Source organism: Euprymna scolopes, chromosome 8 (genome assembly GCF_053919585.1).
Source record: "Euprymna scolopes isolate OS-2025 chromosome 8, ASM5391958v1, whole genome shotgun sequence".
In the NCBI taxonomy this organism is placed as follows: Eukaryota; Metazoa; Mollusca; class Cephalopoda; order Sepiida; family Sepiolidae; genus Euprymna; species Euprymna scolopes.
In genome coordinates, this window is record NC_136489.1 from 124,871,270 (window position 1) to 124,894,998 (window position 23,729).

A 23,729-nucleotide genomic window follows, 5' to 3' on the forward strand; every position below is an offset into this window, starting at 1 on the left:
ATACTATTCAATGTTAAAATGAACAGCATCGTGAAATATTTGGACCCTTGTGTTGAGGGATCCTTATACATATGTAGATGATCTCCTGGTGTATTGCAGATCAAAATATATATATATGCACCATTGAGCGCAAACTTCAATAATGCCTAAACAAACTGGACGAATGAGCAACAGAAAATGAATATAGATTTTCTCAATCAAAAACTAAATGCGTACATTTCAGTCATAAGAGAAAATTTCATAACGACCCTACACTGGAACCGAATAATGGTAATCCCCACCATAGATGAACACAAATTTCTGGGATTAATATTTGATAAAAAAAAAACAAAAAAACTAACATTCATCCCTCACTTGAAGAATCTTAGAAGTAACTGCAATAAAAGACTATAACTACCACGTGTAATAGCTCACACAAAGTGGGGAGCATACCAAGAAACTTCAATGGAACTATATAGGACATTGATTAGATGTAAGATTACAGTAGTTTTCTATACCAATCAACTAGAAACTTTTACCTAAAGATTTTAGATCCAATTTGCCATGGAGGCCTGAGATTAGCACTCGGTGCTTTTAGAAACATCCCCAGTTGAAAGTCTTTATGCAGAGACTAACAAGATTCTTTTAAATATAAAGAGTCACAAACTGGGTGCCGAATATTACATTAAATTAAAAGCACACCCAAATAATCCAGCATACAAAATTACATTCAATCTAAGATAAAAGGAGTGAATTGAAACAGAAAGAAAATCTATAAAACCGTTTAGTCTTCGAATGGAATCAATACTATAGGAATCAGAAATGCCTGTTGAAAATATCCAGGAACACATTCTTCTTGAAACTCCACTTTGGATTCTCCAAAAAACCCAAAGCAATTCTAAAATTAAACGAACTCCCAAAAATGAAAACCCACCCTAATACCTACCAAGAAAAAAACGATATTCTTCTGAAATACCCTAACCATCTACAAATTTTTACTGATGGTTCTAAAGATCACAGTAGAGTGTCATGCACTGCCATTTCAAATAGAACAACTCTGAAAATTACTTTTCCAGCAGAAAATTCCATTTTTTACTGCTGAAGTATGTGTCATCGACATCGCTTTCAATATCTTAGAAAAAAATAAACAAAAAAAATTCCTAATATTTTCAGATTCACTCTCCGTTCTAGCATAAAAAAAAAAAACGTGAAACCCCCCCTAATTATTAAATTATTAAACAGAATCAACTTATTATCTAAAAACAAAGGCATAATCATATGCTGGATTCCAGGCCACATCGGAATAAAAGAAAATGAAAGCTGACTTAGCAGCCAAATCAACTCTAAACTTAAATCCTAATGCAATTAACATTCCCTATACTGACTTTAAACATAAAATGAACCAGATATTTTATGCAAAATGGCAGCAACAATGGAATAGGAATACAAATAACAAATTATACCAAATCAAACCCATACTGGAAGAATGGAGACCAACTCCTAGAAAATCCAGAAAGGAACAAGACTATTTGGTCATATAAAACTCACAAACTCCTTCATACTTAAACAAGAGCAGCAACCACAATGTCCATTCTGTCAGAAAATTTGCACTGCCAAACATCTTTTTGTAGAATAAAGAGCCCTTGAGATACCACTAGAAAACAATATCTACAATCCAACAATATGAAGAATATCTTTGAAAACAACTGCTTGGACAAAATTCTCTCCTTTTTGAGACTAACAAGATTATTCTCCAAAATATAAAAAAGGGAAAATATTACCCCCCACCCCCCACCCGCATTAAATAAATTAATGAGGTTCGATATTCTGGTAAAACTTCTCATCAAGCAAACAAACAAACAAAACAAAAATAACAACTTTTCTCTACAAAACAACATAACTAGACCCCATGAATAAATATTTGAAGACATAAATATCTTGTAGCCCAAATTCTCTTTTTAAAATTTTTTATTTTTATGGCTAAATTCAACATAACATTACCCAAAAAGATTTGGATAAAAACAAACAAACAAACAAGACAACTCAACCGAACACCGTGAATAGGTACTTGAAATATAAAAAGTCTAGAACACAAGAAATTTTTTTTTCTTCTTCAAAATCACTGGATTCGGCATTAAATAACCCGAAAAGGGTTGATATGCTGTAAAACAAAAACAAAAACAACCAACAATCAAGCTTATGTTCAGAAATTTAAAGATTTGCGATTTAAAGATAGGAGAGAGATTTAGCTCCAACGTTTTGTAAGAATAATCCAGGGTAGATAACTCTGATTTATAAACCAAGGGAGATAATTCTGACATTACAATTACATTCCAATTTCGATGTTAAAATACTGGAGCCCAATTTACATTAACAGGATATTTTCTTAAATTTATTATGTGATGGGTCGTTTAACACTGGTTTAAAAGTAGACTCGACTAATAACTTCTACGCCAATGAACGGTTTGACCGTTTTTTTGTTTTTTTTTAACTATATGCTGCCAAAGGGAGATAACTAATCTCAACTTATTAGCCTAATGATTTCATACAGGAATGAAAAATGAATTATTTTGTGTAGCTTACCTACCATAGATATATTTTCATACTACAAAGTATTGAGCACCGTTGAAGTATATGTATAAAATATATTTTATAATATTATGTGTATATACATGAAATAGTGAAGTTATTTTTAGATTTTTTTTCTCAATTTCCTGGGCTTTTCGCATGCTTTTCATTTGCTAGAATTACCTGGTAAACCTAAGAAATGGACTTAATTTTCCATTAGCTTTGGTACAAGTAGCATAAAAATCCAGTCAAAATTAAAGATTTTGACTGAGTTTTTATGTTTTTACCAATTGAAGATTTCGATTTTAGTGAAATGTATGCTCCACAATATATTTCTTATTGCGTCTTAAAGTCTAGAAGTTTTATTTTATTTATGCATTCCGCAAAATATAAAATTCCAATAGACAATAAAATTGCATTTTTAGTGTTTTTTTTTTTTTTTTTTTTTTTTTCCAATGAAAAAGTTGTGTGTCAATAAAATTTTGTTTTTATTTTAATGTTTAAAAAAAAAAAAAAAAATTAATTTTGTAAGAAAAAATTATATGGTGTACATACCTGAGACAAGAAGAAAATGTATTTAAAAAAATTGTGTAAATTGATCAAGTACTTTTATTTTTATAAATAAAATAATTTTTAAGCAATTAATGTGAATTCGCATTGCAACAAAAATCTCACAAAATCGAATTATGTTGAGTTATCTCCCTCGTCTCTTGACTGTTTTCAAAATGGCGTCATGAGACAGTCACTCTTCAGTTAGCCATAAAATTTGATTTACTTATTTAAAAATAGAACTATTTAATGAATTTATGATTTTTGGAATACGGTATTTTATTTCCGTCACGAATATGTGTATCATACAGATTTTTCTTTATCTTTTTAATATGGGATGGGGGTGGGGGGCGGAATTCTAGATAATCTCCTAAAAATCAGTTTTTGCAAAAGATCTTAAAACAAATTTTAACAAAAAACTAAAAGTAAGATGATAAAGAAATAAACGAAAAATTTTTGAAAATCAATTGCTGAAAAACAAAACAAAAAAACAAACAAATATTTTAAGTTATCTTAAAAAGGAAATCCATTGTTTGATTAATCGGACAGATAAACATAGTTTTGACTTAACTCAAAGCACCTCAAATCATACCAGGACTTATCAACACCATCTATAAGATAAATCTCACTTGTCTGTTTAAATGTATGTATGTATGTTTGTCTAAAACTTTTGACAAAGGTGACAGATTTTCACGAGATTGATATCGTTTTGTAGCTCAACCCTTCAGATGACAAATATTGAAAAATTGGCTAAAAACATTAATTCCTTCACCCTTAACTGGGCACTTTTCTACAAGGAGGGGTTGCTTTTTTCGCTGATATGTTCAAAAGTCATCCCCTCTTTTCGATTGACTAGCCTTAATTTAAATCATCGCCACTTCTGATTTGGCGGTGGACACAGCGGCAAAGACGTCACGTTTTTTTTTTTTTTTTTTTTTTTTTTTTTTACACTCTTTTCTTCCTTCGCAGTACGGATTCGAGCCTGCCTGCCTACTACCCCCCCTTTTTTTGTTTTTGCTCAACCCGAGCAATGTCAGGCACCCAGGCTAGTGGCATATATGTGGAAGAAAAAGGAAAAGGAAAAGCAAAAAAGAACAAAAGAACAAACTGTCCAGTTTCCTGAAGATAAATATTTTACTATTCGAAAATTTCAAAAAAAAGAAAAATTAAATTTTATTTTTAATAAACAGCAATATTTATTAAAAACAATTTCACACTCGTCTGGTTTTTCTAACCGTTAAATTTTAAGTTATCTTGTTTTTGGCAGCATAAAGAAAAAAAAAAAAAAAGAATAATGATCTGCATATCAGACACCATTAGATTCTATGAGTCATTGAAAGAGAATGTGCACTGTTTTGAGACCTGCTTTACACACAGCCCCCCCCCCCACCTTCTCCGACCACCCTTCACCTATTGGATCAACTGCCTGATGACATGTTAATCTTGACAATGTGAACTGCCAAAATTACTTTTTCATTGTTCGTATTCAAAACTAGTTAATTGCACCGACATGATTTATGTTTGGTCTTAACTCCGTGTTTATCATTCTAGCCATCTATCATTGTTTCTCTAGAATCAAATCCAGTGACTCGCCTTTTCAACTGATGCTTGGATCTCTTGCATCACAGCACTCTTCTGGTGTAAGCTTCGACCAATTTTTGTGAATGATTTTCTCAACACCCAACCTCTGCCGACATGTGAGATGCACACCAATCAGCATCATTGCATATATTCAAATAGATTTTTGTACTCATCATCTTTCCTCAACTGAGTAGCATCAGTATTTTCTTCGTGCGACACAGTTTAACAAGAACGTTTTTTCTTTCAACACACCCTGCAACTAAATCCGGCTTCTTCCTGGTTGGTATTGGAAAGAAGTGTCTGCACTCTGGAAGATCTGCTGCGATCTCTTGAGTCCACTAATAAAAGAAATATGATTTAGAAAAGAGGAACAACGATTTGATATTGTTGCAATTGTTTTATTCTCTTTGCCAGAACTTCACATGGAAATCATGCAAATTAACAAGAACGCAGAAACACTATCGTTTTTAGTTAAAATCAAATTAACATATTTGCTACCCTCCGACAATGGGGGGATTGGATCTAGTAATTCACTCCCGTTTGTTTATTCACACTTTTCTCAATAACCACAACTTGGATTTTTTGGAAGTTTTGCACAAACATTAGTAATGGTAAAAGTAAATCTTTGCCAGAACAGATTTTCCGGGATAACTCTAGTTGTTCCTCTAGGGGGCTTTATAGGGGTAAAATTGCCCCTAAATCTTTCATCTGTTTGCACTTTTCTCAATAACCACACTTTGTTTTTTTTTTTTTTTTTTTAATTTTGCACAAACATTAGTCATGGTTAAAGTAAATTTTTCACTTGTGGAGGGGAGCCTTGCATACTCAGCTTGTTCAAGTGTATAGAAAAAAAAGCATTGCCACTAGTATGCTTTTCATGATGTCTGAAAAACTGACCCAAAACCGTGGATGAAATTTTGTTCTCAAGTGTGTAGTGAAGTTCTTTGGAGTATGTACATAAATAATCAATATTTTATTCAGATTTGCATTTATCTTTTAAAACCAATAAATAAAGCAAACAAAAAATGAATAGAATTATTAAAACTACTTTTTTACTATTAAGGTGCTTAATTTTTAATGAACAATTAATTGCTTAAGATTGCTGCAAAAATAACTCTTGGCACAATCCTCTATCTACATAGCAGTAAGACATGTTCTAAGGAGTGTAGAGGATAAAGAAGATTGCTTGGTCTTCTAATCAAGAATGATTACACAGGATTGTCAAAATATATGATACAACCAATATACATTTATTTACAGTGTTGCATTGAGAACCAGTGCCATACTGTTACAAGGTATAGAAGGAGTATTTGTGTGCGTAGCATGAGTCTTTGCAGCAAGTACGGAAGCATTATTTCATGCGTCTGCATTGTTTTGTGTCCAGCGAAAAAGAGAGAGAAGATAAAGCGGAAACAGATGTAAGGTATTAATGCCCCCTTGTGGCAAAAAGATATTGCTGAAATTAAGGGGCGATAATTATGTTTACCTTATTGTCACAGGTTTTGTGTCCGTGTGTTCGCTGTGTATGGAAATGCAATTCCCACAGGTGTACTGCTGACACAGCTGAGGCGGTGCAATTTCGATCACTTTTTCTTGCCTTGACAGAATACAAAATTGACTTTACAATCTAGTGGGGGATCATATCTTCTGTTCTCTATAGTCGTTGATAGTCTTTCTCTGTTCTTTTGTTATTTTCATTTTTTTATGACATCCACAACAACATTCCCTCTTCTTATCACAGAAACTTTTCTTTCTTCATCTAGATTCCTCACATTAAAACAGAACCTATATGAAAAGTTTTTTTCTAAGACCTTCTAATCTATGAAACACATTTCCATTCGACTGTTTCCCAGTAGACTACAACATGGTCATAAGAATTAGAATTTTGTTCATTCTATTCATCATTTTCAACTCTCTCATATTCTTTCTCGGCATTCAACTGCCAATCCATTCATCTTGCTCGAGTGGCTTTTGCCTTGATCAATTTTTTTTTTTAAATTTTAAATGGAAATTGTTTCAGACAAGGTATGAAGCCACTTATGTAAGAAGCTAAAAAAATTTACTACTTCAAGGTAAGAAAACTAGCCAGTGGAGCAACCTCAGCGGAGTATTTTTTTTTTAATATAACAGGTTATATTAAAAAAAAATGCTCCGCTGAGGTTGCTCCAGTTCTCTCCAACTCTATAATAAATGATTTAACGAACCTTGTTTTCCTGACTGTTGGAAAATTGCTTCTGTTGTACTAGTTTACAAGAATTCTGGCGGAAGAACTGACCCACTCAATTATCACCCCATTAGCCTCTTCCCTCTCTTTGCCAAAATCTTTGCGTCCTTAATCAATCAAGTACTAGTCCGCTACCTCACAGACAATAAACTTTTATCCGACTGACTATGGATTTAGACAAGCCCATTCTACTGCAGATATCCTAACTGTAATCTCTGAACGTATATACCAAACACTGGATAAAGCAGGTGAAGCCAGATCAGTACTCCTAGACATATCTAAGGCATTTGATAGTATTTGGTACGATGGTCTTCTGATGAAAATCAAATCCTATGGTGTTGCTCAACGTATACTCAACATAATCAAATCCTTCTTAGATAAGAGAAAAATCTAATTTTTTTTTTTTTTTCCATGGAAGTCACCACTTATCAAGGCCCGGAAGCCACTCGGGAATAAGGGTTATTACATGTACAGTAATCAATGGGATAATATCGTAGTAATCGAGATTTGATAAAGTGTCTTACTTGGGGGGGGGGTTATCAAGAATTTGTTTGTTTTGTTGGACTTGAAGACATCCAAGTTGTAGTCAGGTGGGAAACAGGCAAACGGAAGAGAGTTCCACAGGTGTGAACTTCTAAGAAAGAAGCTTTCTTCATGGAATCTACGTTTTTTTCCTCTATGGTTGTACATCTAAACAACATGATATAAATGCGAGTTTGCCACAGGGGTTAATCCTTGTACCTTTAATATTCCTGATAAAATTTTCTCTGAGGTGGGGATATTTGCTGTTGACACCACGCTCTATAACAGACACGAGGGTAAAACGAATCAACACATATCTAAGGAAATTGCTTAAACTCTAGAGCAAGACCTCCAGTCTGTAGTGGAATGAACCTGTAACTTGTTGGTAACGTTCAATACTGCCAAGACTAAGTTTATTTCCTTTAATAAACCTTCTCAACCACTGATTGCCATGGCTAACGATACAATGCCTGAAAGTATTTCCTTCAAGTTCCAGACAACATGAATTGGAAAAAATACATTGAGGCAATTGCCAAGGCTGCTGTGAGGAAGGTAGGATCTCTCTACCGTGCTAAAAGGCTACTTACGCCTGAGAGTATCCTGTATCTCTTCAAGGGTACAGTTCGCCCATGCGTGGAGTATTGTTGACACATCTGAGCTGGTGTCTCTGCCACCTGACAAGCAGCAAAATCCCACCCCTTCACTGTAGAGATCCCTAAATGCTGTCAAACCTTTACTTTTCTCTCGCTTTTTCTCTCAGACTGCTGCACTTTGGAATTCCCTCCCAGGCCCCTGTTTCCCTGAGTGTACTAACATGCAGAAATTCAAACGTAATGTGAACAAACATCTCGCTGCCCAACTCCATGAATAGAATCCCTGCAAATCTGGTCACGACTAAGTGGCCCTGTGCTTTGTTTGAAGTGAAACGTCAATAAAAAAAATTCAGGTTTAGAAAACGGTAACTCTCCCCCTTTTATCAGAAACATTGCTCATGGTATGTGAGGACTAAATGACAAAATAAGGAAAACGACTTTTATAATGACTAGTTATTAGAAAAAAAAACTATAATTTTGTCATCAACTCCCTAAAAAAAAAAAGGGGGTAATTTTTAAAGAACTTTACCAGACATTGTTAACATTCAATATTTCTCTCATGTGCAAGTAATCTTGTTTTAATATTGTCTTCAGTTTAATTTTGTTAAAGGGAAGTAACTTCGGATTTATTTGTAGAGTTACTTCCCCTTTATTTTTCTTTCTTGCTAGTACTCACTCGATGTTGTCTGTTCTATTTTGTTTACAGGTGTATATTTACCTCTATTATGGGAGAGAAGCTTCTGTTGGAAAACCCCTATCACATTAGGTTACACACGAGGCCATTTTTCTGCTTTAGTGCCCATGGAACCAGACACTGACGTCATGATTGGCGCTGGGGCCAACATAGATTCGAACGAGGATGACCAAATAATTTATCTCCCTTTAATTGACAATGAGGGAAAACTGCTTCCGGTCCATTTCCTGAGTCGTTCCGAGGTAAACTAACAACACACTATTTTCTCATCAAACCTTTAAACTATAAAAACTTAGTATGCTTATCAATATTTCTAAAAAAAAAACAAAAAAAAAAAAAACAAACAAACAAGGTTATTATTATTAATTACAATGTATTTGAAACAAAATTATATATATAAAAAAAAAAATTCCATCATATCACACTTATTTAATTTACAAAGGAATATGCAAGAGTCGTTCCAAAAATAAAGCCCCCCCCCCCTTTTTTAAACTCGAAAAGTTGAAGAGCTACGAAGACGAGAGTGGTAGCATTAAAATGAGCAACACTTTCTCCTACAGAATTTATTTTTTACATAATTATCACCATCTTCAATGATGTCACTCTGCTTCTGACGCACTTCCATGACAGGGATTGCTTTCTTGGAGTCTCACACCGCCAATATCAGCAACAGAAAAATGAGATTTTCAGGTCATAAATGCATAAGTTCAGTCATCATAACAATGCAATTTGCAATCCTTTCTGATCCATTCGGGTGAAATAAAAACAAATAGGAGGCATTACTTTTGGAACGCCCTCTGATGATACACCAGGGTTCGTACAGACTTAAAAAGTCCTTGAATTTTGACTATTGTCTTGAAAAGGCTTTATTGCTATTATTACCTTAAAAAATTCCTTAAAATATGGAAAATGTCTTGAAAATTTCTTGAAAAGGCCTTGAAAATTGTATTCTTTATGTCCAGTAAAAATTTGTGTTGAAATATTAAAAATAAAATCAAAATAAATACAATTAAATTGGTTTTTTTTTTTTAAGTATTAATAAAAATACCATTAAAATATTTTTTTAAATATTGAAAATATAATCAAAATACATTGTTCTGAAATTACATAGTAATATTGTTGTGGATACAAGAGTTCTTTCCCTTTATCACAAAACTACATCTGGTAGTTTCGTGATAAAGATTAAAATCTCTGCCTATTTTTGTTCTCATTTGTGATCTAATTTTTTGGGGGTGGGATGAGGCGAGGCACAAGGAAGGGAAGGAATGGTGGTGGCCACCATAAACAAAATTACCCTCCCCACCTTTCTCAAAAAAAAAAAAAAAAAAAAAAAATGCTTTCCCTGTGTGCCCTCCTCCCAAGTGATAATTTAAAATTAGGCCGGCCGAGCAAAAAAAAAAAAAAGATGGTAGCCATTTAAAATCATAAAGAGTGTTAATATTTGAGATGAAATAAAAAGCATAAAAACTACACAAAATGATGCATGTAGATTATAAAATAACTTATTGACTATGGTAACATTTATTTGCTGTATATTTGATTTTTGACCATTTTTTTTTTTTTTTTTTTTTTTTTTCAATTACTGTGGATTGTAAAACAAATCCCAAATTTTGTTTTCAAAACTTGAATTTTGTCTGGCAAAGGACCTTGAAAAGTCCTTGAAAATAGACATTGAAAATCTATACGAACCCTGCACACAGATATAAAAGCAAACAAGTACATATGCATCTTGAATTAATAAAAGGTGAATCTGTAACTCCTTCAACTGTTATGTCGTAATTTGCTTCAGTTTGTGTCTATCTGTTACATCTTTGCATTGTATTGCCTTCTATAAATTACCTGACGGAATGGTTAATTGTAGGTATACACCGTTTCACATCCTCAAAAAAGTTCCAGCAAAAACCTAACAGCCAGCCATGGTTCTCTCCAGAATGTGCTGCTGCCATTGCGCACAGAAATCACTTTTTCCACTGCTTCCAATGTAATAGATGTATGGAAACTAAAGCCGCTTTCAGGACTGCCAGCAGGCATTGTAAGAAAATAATAAAGAACACAAGAGTTGTATGCTCAGTCCGTCAAGTCGAAAGTAGCTGAGCAGCGGCTTGGTTCCAATCAGTTTTGGCAAATAGCAAACAGAATCCTGAACAGAAGCGTGTGCTCTATCCCAACTATCATCAATGGACCTGAGGTAATCTCAGCAGCATCAGACAAAGCCAAACTCTTTGCCAAGAACTTTGCAGCTAATTCTACCCTTTGCGACCAAGGCCGCCAACCCCCAATATTTCCTCCTGTATCAGAAAACATGCTATGTGATATACATATATCTGTACGTGATGTTGCCAAGCTAATCAAAAACCTTGATTCCAGTAAAGCAACCGGCTCTGACGGTATTCCAATCAAAAAACTTCAACCAGAACTAGCGCCCATACTTACAAAACTGTTTAAACGTTGTCTTAAGGAAAATTGCTTCCCATCACACTGGAAAATCTCATCAGTATGCCCTGTAATTAAGAATTCAGGTGATCGCTCATCCCCCTCTCAGTACAGGCCAATAAGTCTCCTGTGCGTCATGAATAAGTTGCTGGAATCTGTTAAATAGAGAAGTAATCAACCATCTCAGCAAAAATAACCTTCTTAGTGACACACAATATGGTTTCCGTTCTGCTAGATCTACAGCAGATGTCCTTACAGTTATATCTCATAGGATTAGCGAATCCCTCGCCGGAGGCAACATTTCTAGGGCAATTGCTATTGACATATTTAAGGCATTTGATAGGGTATGGCATAAAGGTTTACTTCATAAGATCTCTAGCTATGGTATAGCTGGAAATGTCTTCTCAATTATTAAATCATTTCTTTCTGATAAGTTCGTAAGAGTAGTAGTTGATGGGCAAAAATCAGAAGCTCACAATATTAATGCTGGAGTCCCTCAGGGGTCCATCCTGGGCTCAACTCTTTTCCTGATCTATATTAATGATCTTCCAAATCACATCCTTACATCATTTGTAGACATTTATGCTGATGACACTACCATCTATGGTAGCACATCTAAGTCAGTAAACGACCAAGTTCTCTCCGATTCTCTCTCCTCTGATCTTGAGCACGTGGTACAATGGGGAAAGGAATGGCTGGTTACTTTTAATGCCTCTAAAACCAAGCTTCTCTCTTTACATCATCAACGTTCTGATCCCCATCTGGCATCAGTTGAAATGAATGGCTCTCATCTTGAGGAGGCTTCAAGTTTGGACAAGCTTCTGGGCTTGACCTTTACTCCTGATCTTACAAGGAACAGGTACATCAAATCTGTTGCCAAGGCCACTGGAAAAATGGTTGGATCCTTCTATCGATCCGATAGATATCTCACTGCTGATACAATTCTCTATCTATATAAGAGCCAGGTACATCCAAGGATGGAATACTGTTGCCACATCTGGGCAGGAGCTGCTAGAAAGGACTTGGCCTGCCTTGATAGAGTTCAAAATAGACTTCGTAGTCTCGTAGGACATATCCTTTTCTCTTCTCTGCAACCTCTATCTCACAGAAGAGATGTTGTGAGTTTGTCTCTGCTGTATTGTTATTTTCATGGAAAGTGTTCAACTGAGCTTCAGTCTATGATCCCCCCTTGCCAAACTTTCACAAGAAACATTTGTCTAGCTGAAAACACTATCAATAATCGCCACCCTCGTTATCTGTGCCTAAACCTAAACGTAGATTCCATGAACAAAGCTTCTTTCTTAGAACTGCACGCCTATGGAATTGTTTTCCGTTTTCCTGCTTTCCAGCTGACTACAATATGGTTGTCTTCAAGTCTAACGTAAACAAGTTCTTGATGAGCCGTCCCACTTGTTAACAAATTTACTAAATTTCCATTACTAACAATTACTATATTGTCCAGTTTCTACTGTACACTCTTTAACCCTTATCCTCGAGTGGCCTCTTGGCCTTGATAAGTGGTGATGCCTATGTAAAAAAAAAATATGTTCATATTTTCTTATTATTCTAACTTTTTCTTTTTTTTTTCTTTTTTTTTTTTCTTTTTTTTTTTTAGATTGGTCGTGAAGAGAGCATCATTCGAGAGTGGTTGGATTGCTGCGTGACTAAAGGTGGTGTTTTAGTGGCGTTACAGAAACTGGGCAAGCGGCCTTTATTAGTGAAACAAATGGTGGACGAGTGGCTTGACCATTATCGCCAGTTGTCACAACATATGGTTGCCACCAGTCACCAGGCCAGCATCTCCTCATCCGCTCCGACTTTCTCCAGTGATGGTGAGAGCGATGAGGAGTAACCACGGAGATAATAATAACCAACACATTCTGTGTCAGTGCGCTTTTGATGATTGTAGGTAGAGGCAGTGAGGCAACAGCCTTGCTATCGCATCTACTTCGACTATTTCTTTGATGCCAGTGCTACATTTTATTTATATTTGTTGTATCATAGAATCAGTTATTTTTCTGAATCCTTTTATTTTTCCTCTCTCTTCCGTTACGAAAACTGACACAGAGACAGACGCATACACGCATACATTTGTCTTGCTGTTAAAAAGTAGATTCTTTTGTAAACGTCAACTTTTTTTTGGGGTGGGGGGGCGGTTATTAAAGAATTTTTGGTTCTTATCCAGAATTGAACCTAATTGAAAACAAAACACACACACAGAAACATTTTTATGATGTATGTACCCGTCACAGAACGGAAATGTTATATTAAAAAAAAAATCATGTTAATTGATTTTGTAGTTATTTTTAAATTTTTTTAATAGGAAAGTATTTTACGAGTTTTAGTGATTTTTATAGTAAATTGTATCTATTACAAGGCTACTTTTGATCTTGTGAATTCGAATCGAATTATCTCCTTATTTTTTTATTTTGTTTTTTTTAACTCAGAGCATTAAAAAAAAAAAACTCAAAATTGAATAGAACTGCCACCCCACCAAAAAAATAAGCAAAAACAACGGTTCTTGTCCAGAATTCACCCCATATTAAACATGGCGAATCAAAACACATTTCGCTTTGTTATAAAATTTGATTTTCTTAGTAAACAAACAAAAAAAAAACCTACTTGATCAATTTGCGTGATTTTTGGAATATGACATTTTTGCTCTGTGACAGTTACATACATCACAAAGATTTTTCTGTATTTTTATTTTTTTAATTAGGTTGAACTCTGGACTTGCACCATTTTTTTTTTTTTTTTTTTTTTTTTTCACTTCCAACCACTTCTCAAAATGTATGATTTCGTATTGGATTGAGAGGGGTGGGGCTAGGGTGTAAATTAAAAATAAAAAGAAGTAATTAATGATGCACATAGAGATTGTTAGTATCTCCAGACATGTGGCAAAGAAACGGCTACAAAAAAACAGCAACAAAATAAATAAACAAACAAAGGAAATGCTTAACCCCGTCCCCCTCAACCAAAGAACTGACACCTTTTTTAATTTATGGTTTGTATAAAGATTTAGTGTACACTAATATGGTCTAGAAAAAAGTTATTTTCAAATTTTTTGTTTGTTTGCTTTGAGTGAATGGGTGGAGAATGAATAAATAATGGAAGTTTTCCTGTTATTTTCTTTTTCTTTTTTCTTTTTTAAATTTTTCTTTTCAATTTTTTTAAACATAATTTTTGCTTTTTTAAAATTTTTCTTTTCAATTTTTTTAAACATAATTTTTGCTTTTTTAAAATTTTTCTTTTCAATTTTTTTAAACATAAAATTGTTTTTTCTTTTTTAAAATTTTTCTTTTCAATTTTTTTAAACATAAAATTGTTTTTTCTTTTCTCTTTCTTTTTAAATTTTTCTTTTCAATTTTTATAAACATACAATTATTATTTTTTTTTTTTTACTGAGATCTAAAAGTAGTTTATTTACCATCCATACTTAAGAAAGATAACTTGTTCTAATGATTTTTGTACATTTTATCTGTGTTCATTAGTGTGTGTATGTATGTGTGTGTGTGTATATATATATATATATATATATATATATATATATATATATATATATATATTAAAAAAGATTGAATGAAAAATCACATTTGAAGGATTGAATACTAGATCCCATGTTGGGCAAGATGTTTACATTGTGTCTTGCATTGTTTTTGTTTGGTTGGTTTTTCTATTTTCTTTATAGAACTTATCCCAGTTTTTAGGCAGCTTTTGGCTCTCTGCCTTCCCCCTCTAACCCTACTACAGCTAGTAAATAGCTTTTCTTGGTAAAACCTTTCAAAGAATTTTGTCCCATCAACAATTTTCCCATTCATTATCTTAACATCTTACAAAAATTGATTGAAAAAATAATCTTGCAAAAGAAAACCAAAAAATAAACAAAACAAAACTTTCCAAATATTTTATTTGGGAGGAAAAAAATGGATGAATTTTGTTTCCCCTTTCACTCTGACTAATTAATTTTTTTTTTCCAAAGGATTTCATTTATTGTGATCTCTGATTGCTGCCCAGTTGTTGCTTTGTCCGTCCAAGGGAGTCTGGGGGACACTTGACAGTCTGACTATGCAACAATTAAAAGTGACTGATTTGAGATTTCCTGTTTGCCAAATAGATTCAGATGTCACTTAGAGAATGCAACAGTTGAAAACAGAAATATAAACCAAAATTTTTTTTTTTTAATGAAAAATATGAAATGTTGCAAATGGAAAATTTTCATGACATGTTTCTTGACTGAATTATGTATAAAAAGCCCACGTTTGCGTAAGATTATTTTGTTTTACCTAATTTACATGATTTTGTTATAACTTTCTGGTGAATGGGTGGAACAAAAACGGTGATCAAAGTGAGACGTGATGCTGATTCGCTGAGATTTTTTTTTTTTTTTTTTTTTTTTAACTCGGGGGGCATTTAAAAAAATAAATCTCAAAATTGAATAGGACCACTCAACCACTCACCCCCAAAAATAAGCAAAAACAATGGTTCTTGTCCAGAATTCACCCTATATTAAACAAAAATAAAGAAAAATGTGTATGATGTACATATCCGTGACAAAACAAAAATATCATATTCCAAAAATCATGTAAATTGATCCAGATGTTTTGTTTTTGAATGAAATAAAGTTTTTTCTAAGTAATCAAGGAGTGACTGTTTTTCCCACCATTTTAAAAACAAAAACTTTAAAGAAGACAATGGTAATGATTCAAATTTGTGAGGTTTATGTTGTAATGCCTACAATTTTTCATTAATCACTTTTCTTTATAAAAATAAAACTATACAATCAATTTGTGAATTTTGCAATATAATTTTTTTTTAATAGAGTACGTACATCATACAGATTTTTCTTCATTTTTTTTTTTTTGGGGGGGGGGAATTCTTGATAAAAACCAAAACAACTTACATCAGTGATCCATCCTTTAAAAGTTCCAAGCCAGATTTAATTCAAAATGGAGACATCAAAAGCTACCATTGTTTTTCTTTTTTATATTTCCTTAACATTTTGTCTGACACTTGCAAATATGTCTACCAGTTCATTAATGCAAAAGTTTTATTGAGAGAGAGAGGGGTGGGGGGGGCTAATGATAGGATAATATTAATGACATTTGGTAAATATTATCTTTTTGTCTTCAGGGCGGGTCAATAAAATTGATTTGAACTTGATATATTCTACTTATTCATAACAATGGTGAAGTAAAATAGTAATAATTTTTTTCTGGTATTTATTATTATTATTATTTTATTCTTTATTTTATTAGATTTTAAATCTATTTTTTTTCCTTGACTTAAAATATTTAGAGAGTGGATGGAGGTAGACAGAACACACAAAAAAACAAGTTAATTTTCTTTATGCTAATAGGTTAAATGCAAATAACATATCAGGTTAGAGGATAAAGAAAATGATCATGCCATTTTTCATAAACCAATGGATTGAAGAATTTTTATAACTTTAATTAATGTCCTTGATTTTTCTTTCTTTTTTTTTTTTGATACTCCCTATATAAAAAAAGCTGTTTTTTTTTTATGTTAACATTTAATTTTTTAATTTTAAAGTTTAATATCAATTATTAAATACCAACAATTTTTAAAATTATTTAGAATTGTTCATAATTCAATGAAAATGTTGGAATATTAATTTTTCAGGGGAAAAAAAGACAAAAAATTTGACTAAAAAAAGTTAATTTTTCCTATTTTTTTCAATTTTAATGGAAATTTATTTGTTTTCTATTCTGTATGCATTTTTTTTATTTATTTTTTTATTTTTTTTAAAGAAAATGTCCTTTTTAAAAAAATTTATAGCCATGTATTCTAATTGATTTCCAGGCTGTCTTCATCAGTCAACTAACATATTGCATCGTTTTGTTGTTGAATTTATTTTCATTTTGCCCCCTCTTATGAAAAACCATTGAAAGCACCATGCCGTAGCGTCCAAACAAGACAACTTTGCTGCTTGCCTTTTTATTCGGATACGTTTCTGTGGTTTGTTTAAACCTCCCAATTTCTTAATCGTTTAATTAACTTGTTTTAAATTGTTCAGTGGAGGGTTGAACCCAAATTAATCTTTATAAAAAAAATATAGTACATTTTTTTTTTTTTTCTGAATGAACTGTATTGGTTTTTGTATAAACTGAACCTTTTTGTAGGAATTACAGTAGAGCCAATCTAATGGGAGTATGTTTGGGGAGTGACACTTTAACTTTGTCTATTTTGTCTTCCACTCCCGGAGTATGTTCACATGCATCATTCAACCAATTTTGTTGGAGACTTTGTTTTTATTGTTCTATCTCAGTTTTTTTTTTTTTTTTTTTTTTTTTTTTTTCATTATAGAACTGACAAAGAGCAAAAAAAAACTCAAGAACAAAAATTAACAATTTAGAAAATTGAAACACTTTGGTCGGAGACTTTTTTTTTTTTTTTTTTTTTTTGCTTATTCTGCCAGATATTTTTATTATTATTATTATAGAACAGATCGACAAGACAAAAGCAAAAAGAAAAAACAAAAACAAAACAAAAAACAATTTAGAAAATTTTAACAAAAAAGGGAAGAAAAAAAAAACAATCGAGCCTGAGTTTTTATTTTATTTTTCCAAATAGTAAAAGAAAAAAAAAACAAAAAAATAAATTACCAAAATTGGGCCGATTATTTTTTTCATTCCTTCTTTTTATTTATTTATTGCAAAACTGCCTGGGCTCCTTTTTATACATTTTCCACCCACAAACCGAATCAGTTATATTTCTCTATTTGATAATGATGATGATGATTATATAAAAATATATTTTTTCTTTTTTTTTTTTTTAAATCATGTATGCAAGCATGTGTGTGTGTGCGTGCAATCAGTATGTGTGCATCTGTGTATACGTGTTGGCTGTTAGTCTCCCTCTGCTCATCATCTCTGTTCTGTTGGTGTTGATCCTCTTTTTGGGTTGCATTCAGTATCACTTGCCTGTTAAAACGGTTGATGGTTGACGATTCTTTTACAGAAAATAAAAACCATTTAAAAAAAAAAAAAGTTTGAACAAAAAAAAAAAAGATCAGTTGACTTTAATTAGTCTTATCAACCCAAGAATTGTTATTTAATAAAAACAAAAACAAACAACAACAAAAAAAAATTCACTTTCTATTTTTAGGGTTTTTTTTTTTTTCAAATTTTTATTTGTCATTTATTTATATCCTTTGGTCTTTATTGAAAATTGGTTATTTGAGCTTAACTCATTATTTTCATCTCTTCTAAAAAGCTTTACATCATGAGAATTGCTTTTAATCTTCTATCTGAAGAGCTAAGAAATGTTTTTTTTTTTATCTTACCTATTTGTTTAATGGCATTTAGCATAATGGTTGGAATGTTTACTAATAAGATGATAGACCATGTTTCAATTCTCGGCCGAGTCCTATAAAATACTAAAAAAAGAAAAATGTATTTGTTACACTCTTGCTAAACACTGAGCGTTATAAAAGTAAGGATTAAAGGTAAGTAATCCTATGAAAAGAAGTGGCACCCTCCCCTACATCTGTGTAGTAGTCAATCAAAAGAGAGCCTTTGAGTCACCCTCATCTACACGTTATATATGGAAGGGGGCAAATCCCGGTAATTAGAGAAACAAAGTAAATAGGATTGAAAATAAAATTTATTAAAGGAAAAGGCTAGAATCGAACCCAGTAATCAAAAGTTGAAAAGAATATCTATTGCCATTTAGATACGACCAGCCTGGATGCCTGACGTTGCCTGGGTGTGAAGATGTGTGTTTAGCAAAAGAAGGAAAAAAAAAAAAAAATGTGGTAGTAGGAAGGTAGGCTCGAACCCATACCACGAAGGACGTGAAAAAAAAAACCCATACTCGAACCCATACCACGAAAGAACGTGAAAAAAAAAAAAAGTGGTATGTTTGCTGTTGCGCTCATTGCCAAATCGGAAGTAATGTAGGTTTAAATTAAGGCTAGACAATCGAAAAGAGGGGATGACTTTCGAAAATATCAGCGTAAAAAGCGACCCCTCCCTGTAGCAAAAGTGCCCAGTTGAAGGTGAAGGAATTAATGTTTTGGGCCAATTTTTCGATATTTGTTGTCCGAAGGGTCGAGCTTCAAAACGTCGAAAGTTTTAGGCAGACATACAAACACACACACACATACATACATTTAAGCAGACAGGTGAGATTTATATTATAGCTGATAGGAGTGTAGAGCATTGTCCATTGTGTTAGAAAAAAACTATACAACTAATTAGGTCAAAGCAACCACTTTACATTTTATTTGTATAAATCAACATGTCATAGCTTCTTTGACTTTGTTGAGGATAAAATACACAATCTATCTACCCATAAAGTTAAGTTTTTTTTTCTCCCTCTGACATTTATATTAAAAGCCTACTTTTTCTATTTAAAAATTATTAAAATGAACTTAACATACTCAGTCATGGATATGTGACCAACTACGTAAAGGTCTACTAATTTGCATATTCCTTTGAAAAATGAGCATTAATTACTTATCCATTTTCTTATGGTTTCTTATTAGATCATTCGTTTCATTTCACTATTATGCTGAATTCTTTTTATGCATAGTTTTTGTAGACTTTGAAATGACTATATTATAGCGAACAGAAATATATGTATGACCTTGTCGGTGTGTTTGTAAAAAGTCTCTACCAAACTCCTCTCTGAATATTTGGTCTACAGAGTTCGAATTTGATATATAGGGTACTTGGACCTGTAGCACACTTTCAATTTGGTTTTTAAGTGGCAAAAAATGCTGCTAAGGGATCAAAATTGAAAACAAAAGTCGTGTAAAACATTACTACAGCAATTCATTTTTGCATGTGTGCAAAATTAAACATAACTCAAAGCCGCTTAATTCTTAACCTTTCATATCCATCCATCAGTAGTTCAGATGGTAACAACACTGGAGAGATAAATAATGAATAAGGCTGAAGTGATAGATGTTCTGGCTTTGATTCTAGCAGATGGTACCAAGGTCATTTTTTTTTTTTTTTTTTTTTTTCATAACTTTTGAAATCATTATCATGCAAATGCAGTAGTGTTTGAATATATGGTTAAGTGGCAGTTTTAGTCATTTAGAACTGCTTTAAAGCTTCACCGCTCACTCATTTTTTGACTAAATTTCAAACAATTATTACAGTTTATAAATCACTTTCTCAGCTATAGTGTGAAAAAAAAAATTTCAATTTTTGTTCAGTAAAGCAAAAGTTATGATGAATTTACTGGTATTTAAAATTGTAAAACAAACATAAGGAAGTGAGCGACGTTTTCTATTACTAGCTTCCATAGCAACCACGTCGCTTCAGTGACTACTGTTGCTACCAATTCACCGCTCTCGTGAAAAGAGAAGTAACAAGTGAAATAGAGAGAATGAAAGGGAGATAATTGGGGGAATTTTATTGAAAGCCGATGAGTGCTGTATAGTGTTATTACACATGTGTGTATGTTATGTTTATGGGGGCAAAAAAATAAAACTGAAATTAAACAAAGAACAAGTGAATTTACTGGGAGGCTGGAAAAATCATGGATTACAATGCGAGCATGAAAAGTAATATAGTTAAGCTTAAACATGGAAAAGAAAAAGACAAGATATTCTAGTAAAAAATATAATAAATTTATAACTTGAAATATTACAGCATTAAGAATTAAAAAAAAAAAATCAATTTATAACATTATATAATCAATTCTACATGCTGCAATATTTAAAGTTATAAATTTATTATATTTTTTATTAGAATATCTTGTCATTTTCTTTTCCAGTTTTAACCACTTGTCTTTTACTTTTCCATGTTTAAGCTTAACCATATTACTTTTCATGCTCACATTTTTCTATTGTAATTATATATTGAATAATGATAAATAGAGAATTTGCTCTATAATAAGAAATCCGCATAAAATAAAATATTTGCGCATTATGACCGGGCAGCCTGCTAGTACATCAAAATGAAATGTCTTGGAGATAAAATGCAGTGGAAATGGATAATGAAATCAAACATAGGAGAAAGAGATTGATCAGTTTCATTTGGATGCACGTCTTTCAAGAAGTAATTTTAAATATTGAATTCTTACATTCAAATGAAACTGATCAATCTGTTGTTTTGTTTTTCTGTTTCATTTGTTTATTTCATGTTCTGTTAGCATTGGTTTCATTTAAATTCTTTCCGGTGCTTACAAGCAGGACCATGTGAAGGTTGCCAACATCCATAACTGAAAGTGACATAGTGAAACTAACTAGATTCAAACTTGGCACACCCAGGTGATCGGTTCACTTAGTTATCCATTTCGGCACAGCCCGAGTTTCATGCATTGGAAATAACGAATTTTTTTTTTTTTTTTAATATTTAATGAAATGATTCTGCAATTAAACATTGCGTTATATTTGGTTATTTTTACATTCTTTTGTTTTTAATGCCACTGCCTAGTTGAAGCAAAATTATTGATCTATTAACTCTTATATTTGAAGTAGCCTGGGTGCCCAGCTTTTCTCGGATGTTTAGAGGTGTGTGTGTTGAGCAAAAAAAAAAAAAAGTGGTGGTGGTAGTAGGCAGGCAGGCTCGAATCCATGTCACGAAGGCAGAAAAGAAAGTGAAAGAAAATCTGACGTCTTACCGCTACTGCATGACGTGATCGGAAGTTCAGAACGTTAAAAGTAGGCAAAATCAATCCAACTGACATGATGACTTGCAAAAACGGCTTTCAAAAAATCGACCCCTCCTTGTAGAAAACTGCCCAGTCGAGGAAGAAAGAATTAATGTTTCTGGCCAATTTTTCTATATTTGTCGTCCAAGATGTCGAGCTTCAAAATGATACCGATCTCGTGAAAATCTTTCGCCTCTGTCGAAAATTTTGGACATACATACATACATACATTTAAACAGACATGTGAGATTTATATTATAGACTAGCAGGGCTACCCGGCGTTGCTCGGGACCGTATAAACAATGAAAAAACAAAAGCAGATATTGAACATATGTTTTATTCTTAGGGGAGAGGAATCTTTCATCTCAAGTTTTAGCGTTAATGACAGGTTTTTTTGGGGCCCCCCTCGAAGATAACTGATCAGTTGACCAACTTCTAGTGGTCCGTTTGACGTGAAATTTCGATATTTGTCATCCGGGTGATGGGGCTTCGATATGATACCAAATTTGTCAAGTTTGGTTCCGTCTTTCAAAAGTTTTAGCGTTACAAACAAACATACATACATACACACAGACGTTTGGCTTTTATATATATAGATGAATGTTTATAAAAGATGCCAAAGTTATAATTATTTTTTCAAGGTTTGGGTTAGATGATTATAAAATTATTTAAGAATTACTTTATTTTTTTAGTTCAAGTGTCTTGAATCATTTAAAATCAATTTCCAATGATATTGCTTGTTTTTCTTGATAATCTATTGCTATTGATTTTTTTTGATTTTTTTACTCACTTATGCTTGAATTCAGGTTTTTGAAAACCATGACATCATGCCAAAACTATATTTTAAGATCTTTTAGGCTCGATTTATAAGAAATCCAATCAATTTAGTTGGTAGAACCTGAGACTGAAGATTAGGATTTTGGTTTCAATTTCTGGTTATGGGATCTGTTGTATTTATTAGGAAATTATCATTTACCATTGATGCAATATTTTCTATTTTCTAAAAGTAGTTAAAAATCTCTATTTCAAAGTGAGATAAATTTTGCAATGTATTGTGTTGAAACATTTTCTAAATGATGAACAAAACATCACCATCTACATAAGATAACAAGTTGGTAAAATACTTACTGATTGACATTTTTAATTTTTTTAGGCATCGGTTACGGAATGTGTGATCTCGACAAAGGTTACAGTTTTCAAAAATCTATCTTTGCACTTCTGTTTTTATAATATCTTATTAAAAAAAAAAATCTTAATAAATATATTAATAAAAAAACTAATATCAATAAAAAAAAAATATATAGTACTTGTGCAGTTTAATCAAGACATTAAAAAATGAAAATCTCGGCAAAAGGTTATATTTGAACTGAAGATCTCCGAAAAAAAAAATTTCACTTAATTTGAGTTTTTTTTTTTTTTTTTTTTTTTTTTTTACAGCGGGGAAAACATTTTATGACAGCACGTTGAAGGCAGACATCTTGGATTTTTTTCTTAATTTTTGTTTGGAGTTTAGAAACGCCACAGGAGATAACTCCAGTTAAAGCGCCAACACTCCCTCCCCATCTTTAATACTAGTTTTTCTTCCTAAAAATCGAACCTTTTGCTCGGTATCATAACAAATTGTTTTTTCGCTGTAAAACAAAAACTAATTGATGAAATTAAGTGAAAATTTTTTTCGGAGAACTTTGTTCCATAACGGATATGTACAATTTAAACTTTTTTTGATATTTTCATTTTTCAATGTCTTAATTAAACTGTACAAGCACCAAAACTATTAATAAAAGCAATAATGTACTAATAACAGTATTTAGTATTATTAGATGAATTTGCTAATAAGATGGTATTCATCTTAATTTACATTTATTACTGCTAACATGCTCTCATTCCGTCAGCCATGACCAAGTAAAAGTATTAAGTGCTTCAGTTTTATTCAAAGCACTGAGAATTAAACCTTCAACCT

At 32.3% G+C, this 23,729-nt stretch overlaps 1 protein-coding gene and 1 long non-coding RNA gene across 4 annotated transcripts in view; both read left to right on the forward strand.

Annotated features, from left to right (window-relative positions):
- Positions 1-15,898, forward strand: part of LOC145283752 (ubiquitin thioesterase zranb1-B-like) — a 578,310-nt gene extending 562,412 nt beyond the window's left edge. For 2 of the 3 annotated variants that reach the window (XM_080132814.1, XM_080132813.1), the window contains 2 exons: positions 8,723-8,952; positions 12,759-14,268. In XM_080132814.1, coding sequence (XP_079988940.1) covers positions 8,723-8,952; positions 12,759-12,995 — 467 coding nt within the window. In that variant the 3' untranslated portion in view covers positions 12,996-14,268. Of the gene's footprint in view, positions 1-8,722; positions 8,953-12,758 lie in introns of all 3 variants that reach the window. The other variant, XM_080132815.1, reaches the window with a different exon arrangement.
- The window catches only part of LOC145283756 (uncharacterized), a 259,776-nt gene extending 237,150 nt beyond the window's left edge, over positions 1-22,626 (forward strand). Inside the window, exon 2 of the long non-coding RNA XR_013868734.1 lies at positions 22,039-22,626. This is a non-coding gene — a long non-coding RNA (uncharacterized LOC145283756). The remainder of the gene's footprint in view (positions 1-22,038) is intronic.
- Positions 22,627-23,729: the final 1,103 nt, after the last annotated feature.